At 41.8% G+C, this 23,903-nt stretch overlaps 1 protein-coding gene across 1 annotated transcript in view; it reads left to right on the forward strand.

Moving 5' to 3' along the window:
* Positions 1-23,903, forward strand: part of ano3 (anoctamin 3) — a 350,806-nt gene that overhangs the window by 274,824 nt on the left and 52,079 nt on the right. Inside the window, exons 17-19 of the mRNA XM_063063091.1 lie at positions 6,032-6,196; positions 11,416-11,452; positions 16,496-16,607. Coding sequence (XP_062919161.1) covers positions 6,032-6,196; positions 11,416-11,452; positions 16,496-16,607 — 314 coding nt within the window. The remainder of the gene's footprint in view (positions 1-6,031; positions 6,197-11,415; positions 11,453-16,495; positions 16,608-23,903) is intronic.

Below are 23,903 nucleotides of genomic sequence, written 5' to 3' on the forward strand. Positions count from 1 at the left end.
TATTAGTCTCCCTTGGGTTCAGGTATAAACCGTCGATTTTGTACAGGTCATACCTCCCCAGAAGAGATCCCAATGATCTAAGAACCTGCAGCAACTTCTCAGCCACAAATTTATCTGCCAAATCAACCTGTTTCTACTCTCACTGGCACGTGGCACATGCGCCAATCCAGAAATTACTACCCTGGAGGTCCTGCTTCTCAGCTTTCTACCTGGCTCTCTAAATTCTCTCCTCAGGACCTCATTGCTTTTCTATCTTATGTCATTGGTAGCAATATATACCAAGACATTTGGCTGCTTTCCTTCCCTCTCCAAAATGCTCTGGACACAATCCGAGACATCCCTGACCCTGGCGCCTGGGAGGCAACATGCTATTTGGATGTCCCATTCATGTCCACAGAATCTCCTGTCTGTTCCTCCGATCTCCACCTCTTCCCTCTTCTCCCACTTTACCTTCTGCACCACAGACCCATGCTCAATGCCAGTAGCCTGGTCTCCATGACATTCCCCTGGGAGGTCATCTCCCTCAACAATATCCAAAACATTATTGAGGGAAATAATGAATAGTTAACTAACGCACTTGGCAGTACAGAGCAATCATATGGTGTGTGTTCAGCATTCACGTGCAGCGTCTGATACCCCTACTGACACACCTGACTCAGAGTTGTGTTAAATTTATCAGGAAGTGAAATATAAACAATATTGCACCCTATTTTAATTTTATGTTATATAAAAATGAATATCTGAACTGCATGCGAGGTTGGATCGCTCCTAGTGCTGAGCCAGTGTGGTGAAATTGAGAACGGCTTCGGGCCGTGCAGCTCAAGCATATCACTGAGCCGGGGTCGGGGTCCCAGAGCGAGGCACTAGCCACTGTTGGGACAATTTAAACGCCAGTCCAGATAGACTGGAAAGCCCAAATGTTGGAATCGGAGGCAGGGCGAGGGTTAGACTGATTCTACTCGCTCTACATCGCTCTGTGATGTTCATTCCTTTCTCTGTAGCGCTGGGGCTGAGAACTGTTTTCTGGTGACTGTCGTCCCTGCAAGTTATGCAGCATTTCACTCTGCTAATACGATGAACTGAAGTCAAGACTTGGGCCTACTCTGGCTATTCCAGAGATTTGAATCTAATGGTTTCTTGCTTTGTGGTTTCCTGTGACCAACTTCCCATGCAGGATCTTGTCACAGGCCTTGCTGAAGTCCATGTAGACAACATCCACTGTCTTGCTTTCATGAACTTTCCTGGTAACTTCCTTGATAAACACTATGACATTGGTTAGACATGAGCATCATGCATAAAGCCATGTTGATGAGTCCTAATCGCCCTGTCTATCCAAATACTTATACATTCAGTCTCTTAGAATTCATTCCAATAAATTTCCCTATACTGATGTCAGGCTCACTGACCTATAATTTCTTGGCTTATTCTCAGAGCCTTTCTTGAACAACAGAACAACACCAGCTACAGTATCCTGTAATCTTCCAACACTTTACCCGTTGATGAGGATGTTTTTAATATCTGTTACGGCCCTTGCAGTTTCTGCACTAACCTCACACAGGGTCCAAGGGAACATCTTCTCAGGCCCAGGGAATTTATCCGCCCTCATCTGCCTCAGAACAGCAAAACGCTCATCTGTAATCTGTATGGGGTCCATGACCTCACTGGTGCTTTGCTTTACTTCTATAAAAGCACAACTGAGCACAACTGTACGGAGCACTGGTGCAGGAAAGCAGCATCCATCTTCAGGGACCTCCACCACTCAGGACATACTCTCTACTCGCATCTGATATCAGGATGATGGTACAGGAGCCTCAGGACTTGCACCACCAGGTTCAAAATCGGTTATTATCCCTCAACTATCAGGCTCTTGAACCAAAAGGATTAACTTCACTCAACCTCACTTCATCATTGAAATGTTCCCACAACCTGTGGATTCATTTTCAAGGACTCTTCATCTCACGTTCTTGATATTTATCGCTTGCTTGCTTATTGATTTATTTATTGTTTATATATTTGAACAGCTTGTTTTTTGCATACTGGTTGAACACCCAATTTGGTGTGTCTTTTACTCATCCCACTATGATTATTCCATTATGGATTTATTGAATATGCCCACGAGAAAATGAATCTCAGGGTTGTATAGGGTGACATATACAACATGTACTTTGATAGTTGTATAGGGTGACATGTAAGTACTTTGATAATAAATTTTGGTTTGAATTTTCCCCAGTCCCTGTTCCAATGGGAAGTCATTGTCCTGAAAGATCTGTGCTGTTTTTCTCACTCCAGATACTGCCTGACCCTCCGGCTCCAACATTTGCCAGTTTTATTTCAGACAATCAGCACCTGTTGTACCTCACTTTCATCCATCCACTGTTGTGTCACGACTGAGGCTTCGATCCAAACCCACAATGTCAGCCGCATGTCAGTACAAAAAATTTTGGAGTCAGAACACAGTGCAGCAAATTGTGGAACATTGCTTACACCCACACAGAGTAAAATGTTTGAAAGGATTTCATGATATATAATCACAAATGTAACTAACACCACTTTTAGCATTTTAATGCTGCAGTCAAGGTACTGAAAGGATTTTAAAGCACAAGAGATACTGCAGATGCTGGAAATCCAGGGTAATGCACACAAAATGCTGGAGCAACTTAGCAGGACAGTCGGCATCTATGGAGATGAACTAAGAGTTCACATTTCAGGCAAAGACATTTCATCTCCCTTAATGAAGGGTCTCATCCTGATCAAGGGACTCAATCTGAAACACTGGCTCTTTATTCCTCTCCATAGATATGGCTTAACCTGCTGAGTTCCTCCAGCATTTTGTCTGTGTAACACTGAAAGGAATTTGTTTACTCCGGCTGTCTTAAACTATTAGCTACTTTCGTGTTTCATAGGCACTTTTTGAATATGCAAAACAGAATTAGGAGCAGGAGAGTGCCTATCATTTTGCATGTCACAATTTCCGAGGAGTCATTGGACGGCGTAGAGGGAGAGAGTGTTTAAAAGAAGCAAGCAAGGGTAGTGGAGACAGTGTGTGGGCCACAGTCCCCGAGGAGGCACTCGATTATGTAGAGGGAGAGAAAGCTTAAAGAAGTGAGTGACGGCAATTGGAACAGTTGGCACATCACAGATCCCAGGGAGGCATCTAGAGGGAGAGAGCGTTTAAAGAAAGTGGAGGCAGCCTACATATTTTACATGCCACAGTTCCTGAGGAGTCTTCAGATTGCTCATAATTAGGCACTTGGCAAGGTCCAATAAAAAGAAACTAGGTGTAAGTGGAGTGGGCCAGTGTCAGAGTGAGGAGCTGAGGCTTTGACTCATCGAGGCTTTGGTGGGGTATGAGCAGGTAGGAACAAATAAGGTTCTTGAAGAATATAAGAAATGCAAGAGAACATTTAAGAAGGAAATTAGGAGGGCTAAAAGAAGGCAGGAATTTGTCCTAGTAAACAAGGTAAAGGAAAATCCTAAGGGTTTCTAGTCATAGTCATAGTCATACTTCATTAATCCCCGGGGAAACTGGTTTTTGTTACAGTTGCTCCATAAATAATAAATAGTAATAGAACCATAAATAGTTAAATAGTAATATGTAAATTATGCCAGTAAATTATGAAATATCGGCTCAGGATGTCTGACCCTCCGAGGGAGGAGTTGTAAAGTTTGATGGCCACAGGTAGGAATGACTTCCTATGACGCTCAGTGTTGCATCTCGGTGGAATGAGTCTCTGGCTGAATGTACTCCTGTGCCCACCCAGTACATTATGTAGTGGATGGGAGACATTGACCAAGATGGCATGCAACTTGGACAGCATCCTCTTTTCAGACACCACCGTCAGAGAGTCCAGTTCCATCCCCACAACATCACTGGCCTTACGAATGAGTTTGTTGATTCTGTTGGTGTCTGCTACCCTCAGCCTGCTGCCCCAGCACACAACAGCAAACGTGATAGCACTGGCCACCACAGACTCGTAGAACATCCTCAGCATCATCCGGCAGATGTTAAAGGAGCTCAGTCTCCTCAGGAAATAGAGACGGCTCTGACTCTTCTTGTAGACAGCCTCAGTGTTCTTTGACCAGTCCAGTTTATTGTCAATTCGTATCCCCAGGTATTTGTAATCCTCCACCATGTCCACACTGACCCTCTGGATGGAAACAGGGGTCACCATTACCTTAGCTCTCCTCAGGTCTACCACCAGCTCCTTAGTCGTTTTCACATTAAGCTGCAGATAATTCTGCTCACACCATGTGACAAAGTTTCCTACCGTAGCCCTGTACTCAGCCTCATCTCCCTTGCTGATGCATCCAACTATGGCAGAGTCATCCAAAAACTTCTGAGGATGACAAGACTCTGTGCAGTAGTTGAAGTTCTAACAGATATATTAAGAGCCGAAGGATAGCAATGGACAAAATTGGTCCTCTGAAAGATCAGAGTGGTAATATATGCATTGAGCCAAAAGAGAAGAGGGGGATATTAAATGGATTTTTTGCATCGGTATTTACTCGGAAGACAGACACAGTCTGTACTCTCCATTACACATCTATAGAAGATTGTCAAAGTTTTAGATGCCATGCCGAGTCTTCACAAACTCCTAAGGAAGTAGAGTCACTGAGATAAAACATTAGCTAGTGAAAGCAATAAGGCATGTGTGTCTGATTTGGGAGGAATGGTCAAAAGTTTAGCCAGTACTGTGCCTACCTGAGACTTCTCCAATCAGTATTGAATATTTCTGACTGCGGAGATTAATCAGAAAGTAACTATCTTACCCTGTATTGACTGCATAAATAATGATTTTGCAATATTACGTTTAACAGAAAGATACTTGTGGAAAGTCCCTTATTGTTACTTTATAGTTCTGCGTCACTTTTAGGTCACAAATCGAAAGTGAGAACTGATATTTCCCACATGCCAAGCACACAAATCAATAAAAGCTGAAGTTGTTTGCCTGAAACTATCTGCCAAAAATCTAATGAGGCTTGACATCAATCTACTATATTATTTTCTAGCAGTCAGTCTCAATAGTGGTTCTCTAAATTTAGTGCAATTCTTTCACAATTGTTCATGATTCATCCTGAACATCACAAAGCTGCAGTGACACAAAATACGATGAACATAATAAAAACTGCAGCAAACCAACTTCAAGCTAATGTGAAGCCAACAACACTCAGGTGGAATCAAACAGCATGGTGGCATAATGGTTGGCACAATGCTATTAGAGTGCAGGGCATTCCAGAGTTCAGAGTTCAATTCCAATGCAGATTGTACATCCTCCCCGTATAACATAGGAGTTTTCTCTGGGTGCTTCAGTTTCCACCCACAGTCCAAAGACGTACCAGTTAGTAGGTTAGTTGATTATTGTAAATTGTCCTGTGATTAGGTTAGTGTTAAATAGGGTGGGCTGTTGGGAGATGCAGCTCGTTGGGCCAGTAGGTTCTGTTCTATGCCATATCTCTAAATAAGTATATGAACTAGCATCAAACTAATCCCAAACTGGTGTTAAGCTAACTTAAGTAATGCAGCTCGTTGGGCCAGAAGGGTCTGTTCTATGCTGTATTCCTAAATAAATATATAAACTAGCATCAAACTAGCCCCAAACTGGTGTTAAACTAACTTAAGTAATGCAGCATCAAAAACAACCAGCTTCAAACCAACTCCAAACAAACAAAACCTTAAATTAGGATCAAACTAACTCAATTTCAAGGCATCCCTAGATTCAGTATTCAAATCAGTTATGAAATAACATCAAATCAATCTCTAAACAGTTTCAAACCCTTCTCAAAATATTCCCAAACTGGCGACAGATCCAACTTCATAAACAAATCAAATCAAATCCAAAATGGAATACGACTAACTTCTTAATCTTTACCTTTAATTTAATTTAAAGGAAATTATTAGCAGCTGGTAGAGAAGGACTTTGTGTCTTTAATCCCATCTCCCATTTTAAGTTGCAATTTTAAGCATCAAAACTCCAGAAATATCAATGGGTGACTCTGCAACGATCCTGTTGTTTAATTCTGCTGAATCTAGATTTTGCTGGTCCTGGCTGCAGTCTTTGGCGTGGTGTTGTATCGTCTTGTGACGATGGAGCTCTTTGCATCTTTCCGATGGGAATTTGTGAAGAAAAACTGGCAGTTTGCCACAGCTGGATCTGGGGTCTGCATTAACTTCGCTATTATCATGGCACTGAATGTGGTAAGTGCTGTATTATTGTTGCAGATTTAAAGTCTGAAATTGAGTTTGTTGTAATTTGCACAAGTATATACAGTACTGTGCAAAAGTCCTAGGCACCATACTGTGTATATATTTATATATAGCTAGGGTGCCTAAGACTTTTGCACAGTACCGCACTAATTCTATGTATTGCTCTGTAATGCAGGTACAAAAACAGACAAATTCAAGATATATGTCAGTGATGGTAAACCTGATTCTGATATGGGTCTCTATTGAGAGTGGAAACAGAGCAGTGGGAGAAGAATCGTAAGACCATACGACCATAAGATCATCAGGTGTATCGATATTTCAGTGGAACAGGGGAAATTACCGTGGTATGAGAGAGGAACTGGCCCAAGTCAATTGGAAAAGTAAACTAAATGGAGGGACGGCAGAGCAGAATTGGATGAAATTCCTACAAGAAATAAGGAAAATGCAGGAAAAATATATTCCAAGAAAAAAGAAAATCATGAATGGGAAAATGGCACAAATGTGGCTAACGAGAGAGGTTAAGGCAAAAATAAAAGCAAAAGAAACGGTGTACAAGGAAGCAAAAATTAGTGAGAAAAATGAGGACTGGAAGACCTTTAAAAACTTACAGAAAGAAACTAAGAAAATCATTAGGAAGGAAAAGATGAATTATGAAAGGAAGTTGGCGATAACATAAAAAAGGATACTAAGAGTTTTTCTAAATATTTGAAGAGTGAAAGAGTGACAAGGGTAGACATGGGACCGATTGAAAATGATGCTGGAGTAATTATAATGGATAACAAAGAGATGGCGGAGGAACTGAATGAGTATTTTGCATCAGTCTTCACAGTGGAAGACATGAGCAATATACCTGATAGCCAGAGGTATCAGGGAATAGAATTAGGTACAGTCAAGATAACTAGAGAGAAAGTGCTTGGGAAGCTAAGTGGACTAAGAATAGATAAGTCTCCTGGCCCGGATGAGGTGCACCCAAGGGTTCTGAAGCAGGTGGCTTTGGAGATTGTGGAAGCATTGGAAATGATCTTCCAGGAATCAATAGACTCTGGCATGGTTCCGGAGGACTGGAAGGTCGCAAATGTAGTTCCGCTATTTAAGAAAGGAAGAAGGCAGCAAAAAGAAAATTACAGACCTATTAGTCTGACATCGGTGGTTGGAAAGATATTGGAGTCAATCCTCAAGGACGAGGTTATGAAATTCCTCGAGGTGCATGACAAGATAGGCCGAAGCCAGCATGGTTTCATGAAGGGAAGATCCTGCCTTACCAACTTATTGGAATTTTTTGAGGTAATCTCAAATAAGATTGACAAGGGAGAGGCTGTGGATGTTGTGTATTTGGATTTTCAAAAGGCCTTCGATAAGGTGCCGCATATGAGGCTGCTTAATAAGATGAGAGCCCATGGAATTACAGGAAAGATATTGGAATGGGTGGAGCATTGGCTGATAGGCAGAAAGCAAAGGGTGGGAATAAAGGGATCCTATTCTGATTGGTTGCCGGTTACTAGTGGTGTTCCGCAGGGGTTGGTGTTGGGACCGCTTCTTTTTACGATGTATATCGATGATTTGAATTATGGATTAAATGGTTTTGTGGCCAAGTTTGCGGATGACACCAAGATAGGTGGAGGAGCAGGAAATGTTGAAGAAACGGAAAGGTTGCAGAGAGACTTGGTCAGTTTAGGAGAGTGGGCGAAGAAATGGCAGATGAGATACAACGTTGACAAATGTACGGTTGTACATTTCGGAAGAAGAAATAATCGGGCAGATTATTATTTAGATGGGGAGAAAATTCAAAAATCGGAAGTGCAAAGGGAATTGGGGGTCCTCGTGCAGGATACCCTAAAGGTTAACCACCAAGTTGGATTGGCGGTAAGGAAAGCAAATGCTATGTTGGCATTCATTTCAAGAGGAACAGTGTATAAGAGTAAGGAGGTGTTGATGAAGCTCTATGGGGCATTAGTGAGACCTCATTTGGAATACTGTGTGCAGTTTTGGGACCCCTATCTTAGAAAGGATATACTGATGTTGGAGAGAGTTCAGAGAAGATTTACGAGGATGATTCCTGGAATGCAGGGGCTAACATATGAGGAACGTCTGTCGGCTCTTGAATTGTATTCATTAGAGTATAGAAGAATGAGAGGGGATCTCATAGAAACGTTTCGAATGTTGAAAGGGTTGGACAGAGTGGATGTGGAAAGATTGTTTCCCTTGGTGGGTGAGTCCAGGACAAGAGGCCATAGTCTTAGAATTAGAGGGTACCCAGTTAAAACGGAGATGAGGAGAAATTTTTTTACCCAGAGGGTCATGGATTTGTGGAATTCGTTGCCACATATGGCTGTGAAGGCCCGATCATTGAGGGTGTTTAAGGAGGAGATTGACAGGTATCTAATTAGTCAGGGTATCAAGGGATATGGGGAAAAAGCCGGAAATTGGAACTAGATGGGTGAATAGTTTAGCTCATGGGGGAGCTGCGGAGCAGACTCTATGGGCCGAATGGCCTACTTCTGCTCCTTTGTCTTGTGATCTTGTGAAGACATAGGAGACATAGGCCATTCAGCCCATCGAGTCTGCTCCACCATTCCATTAGGCTGATTGATCCCAGACCCACTCAACCCCAACACCAGCCTTCTCGCCAAATCCTTTGATGCCCTGACCGAACAGGAAGCTTTCAACTTGCGACTTAAACATACCCTTGCACTTGGCCTCCACTGCAGTCTGTGACAGAGGATTCCACACATTCACTACTCTCTGACTAAAAAAAATACCTCCTAACCATTGTTCTAAAAGGTTCCCCCTCAATTCTGAGTCTGTGCCCTCTAGTTCTGGATGCTCCCACCAGAGGAATCATCCTCTCTATATTGACCCTATCTTGTCTTTTTAACATTCAGTAAGTTTCAATGAGATCTCCTGCATTCTTCTAACTTCCAGTGAGTACAAGCCCAAAGCTGCCAAATGTTCCTCGTTTGTTAATCTTTCTGTCCCTCATCTGCCATTTCTTTGTCTCCCATTTCTACCTCACCAACATAATTTTCCAGTGGTCCATTATCAACTCTCACCTTCCTTTTACTCTTTATATAACTGAAAAATCTTGTAGTATCCTGCTTTATATTATTGGCTAGTTTGCCCTCATATTTCATCTTTTTCCCTTCTTGAAGCTTTTTTAGTTGCATTTTGTTGGATTTTAAAAGCTTCCCAATCATCCAACTTCCCATTCACTTTTGTTACCTTATCTCCCCTTTCCTTGGCTTTTATGCAGTCCTTAACTTACCTTGTTAGCCACAGTTCCCTACCCCTGCCATTGGAGAACAACTTCTTCTTTGGGACATATATATCTGTACCTTGTGAACTATTCCGAGAAACATCAGCCACCTCTTCTGTACTGTCATCCGTGCCAGTATCCTCCTCTCATTCATATGAGCAAGCTCCTTTCTCATGGCAACGTAATTCTCTTTATTCCATTGTGATATTGATACATGTGCCTTTTGCTTCTCCCTCTCAAACTGCAGTATGAATTTAATCAGATTATGATCACTGCCTCCTGAGGGTTCCTTTACGTTAAGCTCCCAAATAAGTTCTGGGTTACTATACACACCCAATATAAGATAGCCTTTCCCTGAGTAGGTTCAAGCACATGCTGCTCTAAAAAGCCATGTCATAGGCATTCAACAAATTACCTCTTCTTTGATCCGACGCCAACCTGCTTTTCCCCATCCCCTTGCATATTGAAGTCCACCATTACAGTTGTGACATTACCCTTGTTACATGCCTTTTCTAGCTCCCTTTGCAAACTCAGACCCACTTTGGGCTACTACTTGGAGGCCTATATATGATTCCAATTATGGTTTTTTCATCCTTGAAGTTTCTTAACTCCATCCACAATGATTCAACGTTCTCTGACCCTATGTCACCGCTTTCTAAAGATGTAGTTCCAGGTCTTACCAACAGAACCACACCACTGCCTATGCCTTCCTGACTGTCCTCAATCATGGTTGAGAAAGGGGGAAGGGAGAGGGGAGGGCGTGGGAAACACTAGAGAGGCATTCTGTAATGATCAATAAACCAGATTTTTTGGAATCAAATGACCTTGCTTGGTGTCTCAGGGCTGGGTGTGTCTGCATTCATGCCACCCCTTCTCTTCCACTTGTCCCGCACCACTTCCACGGCACTCCAGCCTCACCATTCCCAACATCCTTTGCTCCCACCGTATTTACAAACTCACTCTCTGCTCCACACTGATACTGTGCAAAGGTCGTAAGCACCTTAACTACAGTATATATTCCTAAGACTTTTGTGAGTACTGAATCTGCACGGATGGATAGGGAAAGCTTACCTGCAGCAGCATCACAGACACATAGCGTCAGATAAGCAGTAGTCACAAAAAAACTTAAGTTAACCATAAATTATCTCAACTTTTTTTTGGCGTATGCCTGCGTGCATGCGAGTCTGTGCGTCCAAATGTAGAAGTAGCTGTGAAGAGATGATGTGGCCCGATTGGTGGGAATCTTTCATGACATATTACTTTTTTGAAGCAGTGCCTCCTATACAAATGGTGGATAAGGGTGTGTCCACAATGTATTGGTCAGAATCCACTACTTTCTGCAGCTGCTTCTGCACCTGCACGTTCGAATTGCTGTACCAGACCATGATGCCACCAATCAGGATACATTCAACAGTGCATCCACAGATCTTTCTTAGAGTGACAAGTTACAAAAAAATTCTCCTTAACCTCTGAAGAAAGTAATTTACGTACCTTTCTTGGAGTGAAATATTTTACAAAAATCTTCAAAATGTTAGAGACATTAAGATGAAAACCAAATTAATATACAAGCATGTTTTGAAAATGATCCTTGGTGAATCATAGTGATTGGACAAGCAAATGAAACATTGGATAGAGAGCTGCTAGAATACGGTTGACAAAGTGATTTCAACTAGAACTCTGGAAAATTTAGAAAAACGATCAGTCTCAGGGTTGGGCTGCAGATTCAATGTGCTTTGATTAGGTCAGTCATACAAAGAAGAGAGGAACCCTTAACATGAGTGTAGCATTGCAGAGATTTGTTAGCCTAATTCTGCGTTTGTATTTTGTAGAGTGTCAAAAGAACACACACAATAATTTTAGGATGAAAGCATTAATTTATGTTCACAACTAATATTGTACACAGCTTCAATATTCATTATATTAAATATCTCGCATTTCTGTTTTTTTCTGTCTTGAGGTTTATGAAAAAGTTGCACAGATGCTTACAAATTGGGGTAAGTAAATGAGATCTTACCAAAACATCTGCATACAGAAACATAATCTTTTAAGTGACATAAGTTCTAAGAGTAAAGTGCTTATATTTCCTCATGGTTGAATGAATCTATGGGCCGAATGGCCCAATTCTGTTCCTATATTTTTTTAAAAGGATGTTGGGATACACACAATGATGGCAGATAAATCAGTTTAATCTCAGCGATGGAGAATGTGCTAGAAACAGTAAATCAGGGACAGAATTCACATTCACTTGAACAAGTGTTGATTGATCGGAGAAAGGCAGCATGGATTGTTTATGGGAAACTAATGATAAGAGTTTTCTGATGAAGTTATGGGGAATGTGTTTCCAAATATTGAGTTTCCAAAAACTACTTTTGGATGATGCCTTAAAATTCTTGAATTCAATATCGGAACATCAAATTCAATCATTTCAGGTTACCTGATTTCCCTATTTGTATAAGAAGCAGCTAGTTCTGGTGTAAGGATAAGCATCTGTAATATTAAGTCCATTTTTTAATCTATAGACAATGGTAGTTAGTGTATTCTTGTCACGAACTGAGATGCCGTGAAAATCTTTGTTTTGCGTGCCATTCATGCAGATTGCTGTAAAATATGCATACACTGAATTAGGGCAAAGGGAAGAACAATAGTGGTAGAAGTGTGACCACTCAATTTGAGTATGATATTTTCCTAAAGGTTTGTCTATTGGTGGGTCCTCAAGTGGCTGTAGAAGCCAATCAGGATGGTCACATGTGAGCAAGAATAAGTTGTAGCTGTGGGTAGTGGTTGGGTCTTTTTGCTTTGGAAGAGCAAAGACACACTGCAGAGTATATATTGTTACAGCTAAAAAGAAAGTGAAATGCAGGTGGATGGAAAAATGCAAAGGCCCTGATAGGGTGGGTTGTGAGGTCAAGAGCTCAACTTTATCACTTTATCATACAGGAGGTCCATTCCTGAGCCTTACAACAGCAGGACAGGATCTCTCTTTGAGCTGGCACTACATGCTTTCAAGGTTTTGTACCTTTGTTCCTAATGGAAAGGAAGAAGTGAAAGTTGTTGACTTACTGTTCTTTTTTGATTTCAGTTCTCTGCAACAGCTCTGAACTGAATCTCACACCTGTACCAGATCCTTTTTTTAAATTTCCTTTTCTCTAACTTCCTTCATTAATCTAACAGCCAGATAGTTTTGTAAACAAAGTATTGCTATGGCTTCAGAGACAATCCCTTTGTCCTATTATTCACTTCTTCCTCTTAACTTTGAAATTTAAAAGCAACTTGTTTCCTTAAATTTGCATTTGTAACCAAGGGTGACAGACCTGGCATGTTAACTACTTCTCATTCTGCAGGAGTTGCCAGACCTGCTGAATGTTTTTCTGGTTTTATTTCAGTAACGTTCATTTAATTCATTTTCTGGGAGATATGGACAGTTGGGTTGAATGGATGGAAATGTGGCTGGTGAAATTTAAGACCTTGTAATTTTTGACAAGAAGAACGAGGAAAAACATGTAAAACAGAAAGCACAATCATAAAAGGATAGAAATTTGAGATATTTGAGGCTATATAGAACATAGAAAACTAAAGCACAAAAACAGACCATTTAGACAACTATGTTGTTCTGAACAATTTAAATTAGATATCAAATATCCAGCTAATCCTTTCTGCCTATGCAACTCAGATTCATTTATTTATCACATACACCAAAACATACTGTGAAATGTGTCATTTACGCTAACAACCAACACAACCTAAGGATATGCTGAGATGTGCAAGTGTTGCCACACAATTCTGGTGCCAATATAGCGTGCCACAATGCTTGGCAGAACAACGTAGAGCACAACCAAACAGAACATAACAAGCCACAAAGCAACAGCAGCAAAACAAGACTCTTTCCTCCTTCCAGCCCACCCACACATACACACAGTCCTCCACCCCAATGCACAGCCATTAGAGCCCCCAGTCTGAAGGCTTCAGCCATTGTGCTTTGACTTCCGGACTTCCGATCGACCTTAAGGCTTCGGTCTTTGGTATCAGCCCTAGAATTGCTGATGACAGGACCCCAAACTCTGGGCTCACTGATTCACCAGACCTCGCACTTCCAGTTCACAAGTACATCTAATACCAGGACCCATTGTCTTGGGATGGTCTGACAATCGTGGATGTCCTTTGTCATCCATCCATGTTGCTTGCTTTTGAGCAATCTGCAGAGGCCCAGACTCCATCCTGGTCTCTAACTCCTCAACATCCCTTCCTTTAAACCTACTATGACCCCTAACTCGCACTTCTGTCCCCTAAACCATCTCCAAGAACTTAAAAAAACAACTAAGTCTATACAACTAATGTCCATAGCCTTCTATTTAGGACACATCAATGAAAACTTGCCCCCCACATCTCCTTTGAACTTAGATATGTGGTGTTAGGTATTTCAACCTTGGAGAAAAGATATTGACTGTCTACTCATTCTGTGCTTTCAAACTCTTATAAACCTTTATCTGATTCCCCCTCAACCTCTGCCACTCTAGAGGAAACAACCAAAGTTTGTCCAACATCTCCTTATAGCACATGCCCTTTATTCTGACAGACCTCTTCTACATCCTTGCCAAAGCCTCAGCATCCTTCCTATAATAGGATGACCTGAACTGAAATACTTAGAAGGGGGCCTAACTGGAGTATTACATAACTTAACAAATTCTTTAACTCAGTTCCTTGACCATTAAAGGCAAACATGTCATATGCCTTCTTTACCGTCCTATCCACCTGTGTAGTCACTTTCAAGGAACTATGAACTTGGACCCCAAGATCCCTTTGCTCATCCAGGCATCGATAGGACACTCAAGGCTGCTGTGCAGGTTGACTCTGTGGTTAAGAAAGCATACGGTGCATTGGCCTTCATCAATCGTGGAATTGAGTTTAGGAGCCAAGAGGTAATGTTGCAGCTATATAGGACCCTGGTCAGACCCCACTTGGAGTACTGTGCTCAGTTCTGGTTGCCTCACTATAGGAAGGATGTGGAAACCATAGAAGAGGTGCAGAGGAGATTTACAAGGATGTTGCCTGGGATTGGGGAGCATGCTTTATGAGAATAGATTGAGTGAACTTGGCCTTTTTTCCTTGGAGCGACGGAGGATGAGAGGTGACCTGATAGAGGTGTATAAGATGATGAGAGGCACAGATCGTGTGGATAGTCAGAGGCTTTCTCCCAGGGATGAAATGACTAGCACGAGAGGGCACAGTTTTAAGGTGCTTGGAAGTAGGTACAGAGGAGATGTCAGGGGTAAGTTTTTTACGCAGAGAGTGGTGAGTGCGTGGAATGGGCTGCCGGCGACAGTGGTGGAGGCGGATACAATAGGGTCTTTTCAGAGACTCCTGGATAGGTACATGGAGCTTAGAAAAGTAGAGGGCTATGGGTAACCCTAGATAATTTCTCAGGTAAGGACATGTTCAGCACAGCTTTGTGGGCCGAAGGGCCTGTATTGTGCTGTAGGTTTTCTGTGTTTCTATATTCCTCTATCAGCTCTCTTAAGGGTTTTGCCATTAACAGTGTAATGATCTTCTAAAGTGTAATACCTCATATTTGCCTGAGTTAAACTCCATCTGCCACTTCTCCACCCATGCCTACAAATAATCTGTATCCCACTGTGTATATGTGTCTGGTTTATTAGAAGTGCTAGCATAAACTAAGATGGTGATTAAAAATTCATTCCGAATGCTGGCGTTTATAAATAGAATACAAGAGACAGGACATCATGATGAACTTTAATGAACACGTGAGAATTGTATCCCATTCTGGACACCATGCTTTGGGGAAGATATGTAGATTTTGGAGAGCTCACATAAAAGTTTTGCTGAAATGTTTCAAGGGAGACAGAAGAAAAGACAGGTGCTGGAATCTGGAGCAACAAAGTTCAAAGTATATTTATTATCAAAGTACGTATGCTTGAACTTTGTCTTCTTACAGGCAGCCACATAACAAAACCCAGTCGAATCCATTAAAAAAACGACTGTCAACCACCCAATATGCAAAATATTGCGCAAACAATAAAAAGTAAACAAATAACATTCTGCACTAAACTTCATGAAAGTGAATCCACAGCCACAAAGCCAGTTCGTCACTGAATTCCTCCAGCATGTTGTTTGTTGTTTCAGGGATAAGGGATTGAGTTATGTGGTTAGCCTGGAGAAGCTGTGCTTGTTCTGTGCAGAATAGGGGAGGTTGTGAGGTCATCAAAACCATGAATGTAAATGGAGGGAAACTGTTCTTTTGTTGGAGGGATTAAGAAGTAGGGGGCACAGAATAAAGCTGACTGGCAAAATCGGTCTAGGAAAAATAGGGGTTGAATTGGAGGCAGGTTCAATGAAGTGTAAATAAAAGGACGTGATTTGCAATGCTTTGTTTTCCAAAAGTGTTCTATTCAGTGATTACAGGATCACATTAATACAATGTTCCGGTCCTTCTCTCTGCATGCTTTTTATTCTTACAAATTAAAACATGGTCAGTTATCACTATCCAGTTGGAAATCGTGCTCCCTGTGGTGCCCATGAGTCCTGGAATCCCCATTGTACCCGTGTAAGCTCCTTCTCTGTGGACACATGTACGTAACCCTGGAAGAGGGGTAGGCAGTTGGCTTGGGCAGAACTCGGGCCTGCCCCCAGACCAGTGAATGGCCAGCTGGGCCAGGCCCAGGAATATTTGCAGTTGAGAACAGGAGAGTGGGGTTAACTTCATTCCTTTTGCGTTGAAGTGATACATGCTATTAATGAGCTGAAGGGTCTCTATGGATGGGTAATCCTATAAATCTTGCAGATATTGATGGAATCAATTTTGAGTTTTACTGCAGTTAGAGTCATTACAAAATATCTACATCTCTTTAAAAACTATTTTCATGGAACACATGAATAATTTGAATTCAAAACCTGAATTTAAATTTGCCCAATATCAAATGAGCATTTATTGGATACTCATAGAAGGCACAAACAGTTAAAGAAGTCTCTCTGTAAGGATGTTTTACTTTTATTTTTCACCGAGATCTTGTCTGCCATTGCAGAGCACCCGCGTACAGAGTCAGAATGGGAGAACAGCTTTGCTTTGAAAATGTTTCTCTTTGAGTTTGTCAACCTCAACAGTTCAATCTTCTACGTTGCCTTCTTCCTCGGCAGGTGAGTCTCACTAAATTGTTTGTATAACATTCCAGTGTTGAGTGCAGCCTCAGGTAATAGGAAGCTGATGCCAAATGAATCACCTTATCTCGACATTGAAGAATGCTTAATTTTAGTGCATGAATTTAAGGTGCAGCACAAACTGATACTGATTCGCCAGTTGCTGAAAGAGTATCATTTGCAACTGCTATTTAACACATCCCTTCTTGTTACTTTAAGAAACTGTCAAGGGACTGATTTAAAGAGGTACAGATGTCACTAAAGATCTTAGTACCATAACATTCTGTTGAGGCATTTAATTGCAGCCTCCCATTACATTAAGTTGTTGGCTAGACATCGTCCTGATTTGAATAAAAATTAGTTTGCCAGCTGATGTTTTAATTTAATGCACACAATGCGCTGAAGGAGCCCAGCGGATCAGGCAGCATCTGTGGATGGGAATAATCTGTTAACATTCCAGGCAGAGGCCCTTCTCAGGACTGGAAAGGAAGGGGGGACATCAGAATAAGAAGGTAGGGGGAGGGAGGAAGAAGGACAAGGTGGCAGGTGACAGGTGAAACCGGGAGACGGGGAGGGGTGAAGTGAAGAGCTGGAAAGTTGATTGATGGAAGAGATAAAGGGCCAGAGAAAGGGGAAATCTGATAGGAGAGGACAGAAGACCATGAAAGAAAGAGAAGGGAGAAGAGCACCAGAGGGAGGTGAGGAGGGGGGGAGGAGAGAGGAGGGGGAGAAGTGAAGCTGTGGGAGGGATACAGGAATGGGAATGGTGAAGGGTGGCGGGGGGGGGACGGAATTAATTACCAGAAGTTTGAGAAATAAATGTTCATGCCATCAGATTGGAGGCTACCCAGACAGAATATAAGGTGTTGCTCCTCCAACTTGAATGTGGCCTTATCGTGGCAGTAGAGGTGGCCTTGGGCTGACATGTCAGAATGGGAATAGGAAGTCGATATATTTTAGTTTTAAGCCCAGCATGGAATGTCCATAGGTACTGGTAACTCAGAAGGCCAGAGAAGAGATCTGATGGAATCCTGTCTGTTAGCTCCTTTTAAACCCTTTCTCATTGCTCGCCCAAGTACTGGTTCAAACCCATTGGTCAAGGAAAGATGTTTCCATTTCTAGAGTAATTCCAAAACATGTCAGCCATTCTCCATTAGATTATGCTCATAGCATAAGCATTATTTAAGGCTGACAAATGTACTTGGTTAAACAGTTACCACTGCTGCTGAACGGTTACTGCTACTGACTGCACCAGTTCTGAGAGTTTGCCTGGAGCGAAGTCCTAACGCATGGGTGTATGCACAATCTGTGCTGTTGACTAGAACTCCCATCAATGGAAGGCTCAGTTCTAATCCCCTCCATCAAAGCACTATTATTCTGATGGTTCTTAATTTCAAAAAGGCAGCCTGTTGTCACCTTCTCAGGACTGGCACTGACCTGGAGAAAAACTTTCCAATATACCTTAACACGAGGAATTCTGCAGATGCTGGAAATTCAAGCAACACACATCAAAGTTGCTAGTGAACACAGCAGGCCAGGCAGCATCAGGATGCTGCCTGACCCAATATACCTTGCATTTCTGACACAGATTTACAAACGGTAGTGTAGTAGTTAGCGTAACACCATTACAGCAACAGCAACCCAGATTCATTTCCACTGCTGTGTGTTAGAGCTTTTAACTCTGCCCGTGATGACAATTTCCTCACACATTTCAAAGACATACGGGTTAGTAGGTTAATTGGTCACATGGGTGTAAGTGGGTCGGAAGAGCCTATAACCGTGTCATATCGCTAAATAAAAACTAAAAATGTAATATTAATCATTTTCATTGAATCAATGTGTAGCACAGAAATCGAATTTCAAGAGAAATATTTTCGGCTGCTCTAAAATTATCTCTCAGAAGTGTGCCAGTCTTCACTCTACTCCGAAAATAGGATGGGATTTGTGCAGTTTGTAGAGCAGCTGTGAATGTAGGTAACTTGGTAATGGAGCAATTGAAGGTGCAGATGTTTCCTGATAATATTTTTATATTGTTCAGTGCTTTAGTTGTTGGGGTTTGTTTTGAATTTTGATGCAAACAGAGAGAGAGATTTTATATGTTGTGGAAATAGACAAGGTCAAAGCGATACTTTAAAGGCCTCAGCAACAGAGCCAAGAGAAGTAGAATATGAAGCTGATTTCCTGTAATACAAACCCATGAAAAACTAGTTTGCAATCAGCAAGGAAACTGCTTTTAAAGCATACAAAATTCATGGTACAATGGTCACAGATTTAAGCACAAGATGGCACAATGATCATATACCAGCCTCAGACTGGTAACTATGCATCATGTCAAACATCAGATTGGCAGTATCCTGCAGACTGAGATTGTTTGTTGGTTTATTTATTTATTTATTGAGATATTGCATGGAATAGGCCCTTCCGACCCTTTGAGTCATGCTGCCCAAACACGCCTGATTTAACCCCAGCCTAATCTTTGGGCAATTTACAATGACCAATTAGCATACCAACTGGTATGTCTTCGGAGTGTGGGAAGAAACCGGGGCATTTGGAGGAAACCCACGCGATCACAGGGAGAACATGCAAACTCCTTGCAGACAGCAGCAGGAATTGGTAACTCCAAATAAGTGGCTCTTTATTGGGCAGTCTGGATGACCAGAGGCCTCTATCTGATTATAGTGAGTCTCTACTAGTAGGTTAGGATGTAAGGAAATGCTCAGTGTTGGAACAGCACCACAATACTTCACCAGGTTTTTGGAGAGTACTTATAGCAGTGAGTGTTGTAGAGTCAGAACAAAGTTGGTATCAAGCTCCAATAGAAGGTATTCACTGGCAAATACTTGATTATTCAAGTGGCCTGTGGTGTAACATCGAGTATTATTTGAAACTTTTAAGATGTGTTTTTAGTAACAACACTTTGCACATCTCTGTCATCTTTGCTGTAATATATCCCAAGTGTTCTTCAGATAAAGTGCTAAAAATAAAATTGGATTCGCTGCCAAATAAAATGATATTAGTATAGACCTCCATTAGCTCAGTCAAGGTGGCATTTTCTCAATGGGGAAAGGAGAAGGGTAAAAGGAAGGTTTGGAGAAGGAACTCAGAGCAACTGGAACCTGGCTGCTAATGGTGGAGATGGAAATTAAGGATGTATTTGAATTTGAATTTATTTAAATCTTACATCCATCCCATAGTGTGAGAGAGTAAAATATTTGTAATATGACTCCGTCGCAATGTACAGACATTTGAATTTTCAAGACTAATGACTTGTAGAAAGAAGCTGTCTGTAGCTTGTTGGTCCTGGTTTTAATGCTGTGGTACTGTTTGCCAGACAGAAGGAGCTGAAACAGTTTATGGTTGGGGTGACTGGTGTCCCTGATGATCTTCCAGGCCTTCTTTCTGCACTTGCTACTGTAAATGTCTTCAATGGAGGGAAATCACGTCCACAAATGCTGTGGGCTGTCAGTACCACTCTAGCAGTACCCTGTGATCAAGGTTGGTGCAGTTCCCGTACCAGGCAGCTGATCAAGATGCACTCAGTGGTGCCTCTGGAGAAGGCCTTGAGTATTTGGGGGCTCATGTCAAACTTCTTCAGTTGCCTGAGGTGGAATAGAAGCTGTTGTGCTTTTTTTGCCACACAGCCGGTGTGTACAGTCCAGATGAAATCTCCAAGGAACTTGAAACTACTCACCCTCTCAACAACAGACCCATTGATGTCGATCGTGGTGAACCTGTCTCTATTTCTCCTGTAATCCATGATCAACTCTTGTTTTCTGGACATTGAGGGAGAGGTTGTTTTCTTGGCACCACTGTGTCAGGATGTCAACCTCTCCCCTGCAAGCTGTTCCATCTCTGCTAGAAATAAGGCTGATCAATGTTGTGTCATCTTTGAATCTGATCAGCAGCTTGGAGCTGTGTGTGGCCGCACAGTCATGGGTGTAAAGGGAGTAGAGGAGGGGCTTCAGGACATGACCCTGGGGGAAACCTGTGTTGAGGGTCAGAGGGACAGAGATGAGAGAACATCAGGTTGGAAGTGAGACAGGCAGAGGTTTCAGGCAATGTTGAAGAACATAGAACAGTACAGGAGCAGGCTACAATTTCAACCTACAATGTCTGTGCCAAACGCAATGCCAAACTTACCTGCATATTCATTTATCTGTCTAAAATCCTCTGAAATTCCACTATCGTGTCTGTCTCCACCACTACCCCGGCACTTCTTTCCAGCCAACTACATGCTGTGTTAAACATCATCTTTAAACTTACCTCCTCACATTTAAAATAACTCTTCTGCCTACTTGTGATCTACAGGACATTCTTCCATTTCCTTGCATATTCACATGCCTGTCTAAAATCTTTTTAAATGCCATTATTGTATCTGCCTCAACCATTACCTCATTCCAAGCTTTTAATACTCTCTGTGCTAAACTCCTGCGCTGCACATATCCTTTAAACTTTACTCCTTTCACTGAAATTTATGTCTTCTGGTATTTGACATTTCTACCCTGGGAGAATGATTCTGACTGTCCACCCTATCTATGCGTCTCATAATTGTATGTACCTCTGTCAGGTATTTGAGAGATTGCATCTTGCTCAGTGAACATAGACTTCACTGGCTTGGGATGTTAGCACCTTATTTCATCTCCCTACCCATTGTATGCTTATCTGATCAATACATCATGATGTGTATTATTAGCCTCAGCTGTATTTGTTATAAGTCAAACATAGAGCATCATTGTGGAACAGCAGGCCAAAGCATGAAAGCCTTCAACCATGGTTAACATGTGCAGAATGAAACTAATCAGATACTTTCTGTGAAATGGTGAGAGCTCATCAAGCAAGTTGACTCTCAAAGTAATACAGAGATGTTATAGTGAGGCATTTAAGCAGTTCCAGTAATATGGTGACATGTTTGGTCACAGCAGTCTCTTTGGGTCCAAAAAAAGTGCAAATGTTTGTCTTAAACATGTTTCTTGTGATTGCAAGAGCCTGTTGGAAATTGGAAATACAAAATACTGCAAGTTTGGTTCATTGGCAAGACTAGTGGCGGAGGAATGTGTGGACCAGTCCATTATGCCGTGATATCGCCTGTTACAGTCACCCAAGGAAGGAGAAGCTGGAGGGCGGTATTGGAGAGAAACAGAGGTGCAGATGAAATCCTGCTGGCCCTTATAGGCCAGCTCTCCCACCAGTGTAGCTCTTCAGTGTTATTCCCTGAAAAGCAAGTTGGATTGCTTTCATCTGCAGCTGACCCAGTGCAAGATGGGGAACTGCTGTGTGCTTGTTCTTGCAGAAACTTGGCTCCAAGACAACATTCTATGCATCATCAATCTTCCGTCCATGTGAGGGACTATGTTTTGTGTCCATATATGTTACCGTAACAGGGGTAGAAACTGTTCTAGAATCTGTTGGTACCTGCTTTCTGACTATTGTATCTTCTTGATGGGAAAAGGGAGTAGAGAAAATATCTGGGGTGGGTAGGGTCATGTTAACACAGTGTAAATGTTGTCAGCAAAATTAATTCTATGCTTGGTATTGAAGGCGTAAGAATGTATTGTATTGGATATGCACTCAATGGTTACTTTATTAGGTATAATTATACACCTGCTTGTCAATGCAAATATCTAATCAGCCAATCATGTGGCAGCAACTCAATGCATAAAAGCATGCCAGCAATGTCAAGAGGTTCAGTTGTTGTCTAGACTCAACACCAGAAAGGGGAAGAAATGACTTTGACCATGGGATGACTGTGGTCCAGATGGGGTGGTTTCAGTATTTCAGAAACTGCTGATCTCCTGAGCTTTACAAGCACAGCAACCTCCAGAGCTTATAGAGAAAGGGGCAAAAAATCAAAAAGCAGTTCTGTGAGTGAAAATGCCTTGTTAATGAAAGAGGTCAGAGGAGAGTGGTCAGACTGGTTCAAGCTGACAGGGAGGCGACAGTAACTTAAATAGCCATGTGTTACAACGGTGGTGTGTAGAAGAGCATCTCTCGACGCACAACACATCAAACCTTGAAGTAGATGGGCTACAGCAGCAGAAGACCACGATGCATACACTGTAAGTTTAAAGTAAATTTTATTATCTAAGTACAAATATGTTACAATATACAAACCCTGAGGTTTATTTTCTTAAGGGCAGGCTCAACAAATCTATAGACTGGTAACTATAACAGGATCAGTGAAAGATCAACCAGAGTGCATGCGACAACAAACTGTGCAAATGCAAATATAAATAAGTAGCAATAGATAACAAGAACATGAGATAAAGAGTCACTTTATTAGGTATAGGAGGTACATAATAAAGTGGCCACTGAGCGTATATAATGAATGAAATATTTTTGGGAAAATAATCACTACCCCTCATCTGAACTTCACTGGACACTATTTGGCAACACACTCTGCCCCATATCTAAGGCAGAGAATGAAATCATAGGACAAAAAGGCCGGCTTTAAATAAGACAGGCTTCATAATAAGGCTGGCATGCAAATAGTATTACTATCTATTATCATATTTAGGCTGGCATATAAATAGTGTATCAACATCTATTATTATAATGGTAGAATTTAAATGTAAGTTCTCAGCTTTGGTTTTGACAGTAGACTGTACCATTGTTTCTCAGTTAATATTCTATGCCCTATTGTAGCTGATCAAAGTAAACTCACTTGAGATCCATGCGCCTTCGACGAAGTTGCTCTGTTAAACTATTTAATGCCAGAGTAGGGAATACCGTTCAGCTAACTCATCAGGCTGTGCATGGAAGCTTGAGGCAATAGTCTCTGTTATTTTCATTTAATTACTGCAGGCAGTTTGCAAAGCTAGCTCTTAAAATTCAGAACCAAGAACATTTAATGACTCTTTGGGCTAAACATATAAATGATCAATCCTTTGTGTGCATGTGTTAAAGTCTGTCACGAGCCTTGTGGTCCATCAGGCCGGTGCTTATGCCGGTTTCCGTGGCGTGAAGCGACTGAGAGCACGAGACTCCCCCCACCCCCGGATAGGACACCAGTCTATCGTGTGTGTGCATGTGCAAAAGTTATTAATACTTGTAGGAATTCAAAATAAAATGCAATTTCAAATATATTAACTGGAGAAATGGCGTGGGGTGACTTTGATGCAAAGTTAAAGTGTACACCAGTGGCGGCATTTGCCCAGATGAGCAGTTTAAAGCTAGTGAACTCTGGATGGGCTGAGTGTCTGCCTTGAGCCTCAGGTGGTGTCATGCACACAGAATGAAAAGCACCACGAAGTGCAGGGGAAAACAGTTGTTACTCCCATCTCTGTGAAGCTCTTCCGA

The sequence above is a fragment of the Mobula hypostoma genome, chromosome 11, assembly GCF_963921235.1.
Source record: "Mobula hypostoma chromosome 11, sMobHyp1.1, whole genome shotgun sequence".
NCBI lineage: Eukaryota > Metazoa > Chordata > Chondrichthyes > Myliobatiformes > Myliobatidae > Mobula > Mobula hypostoma.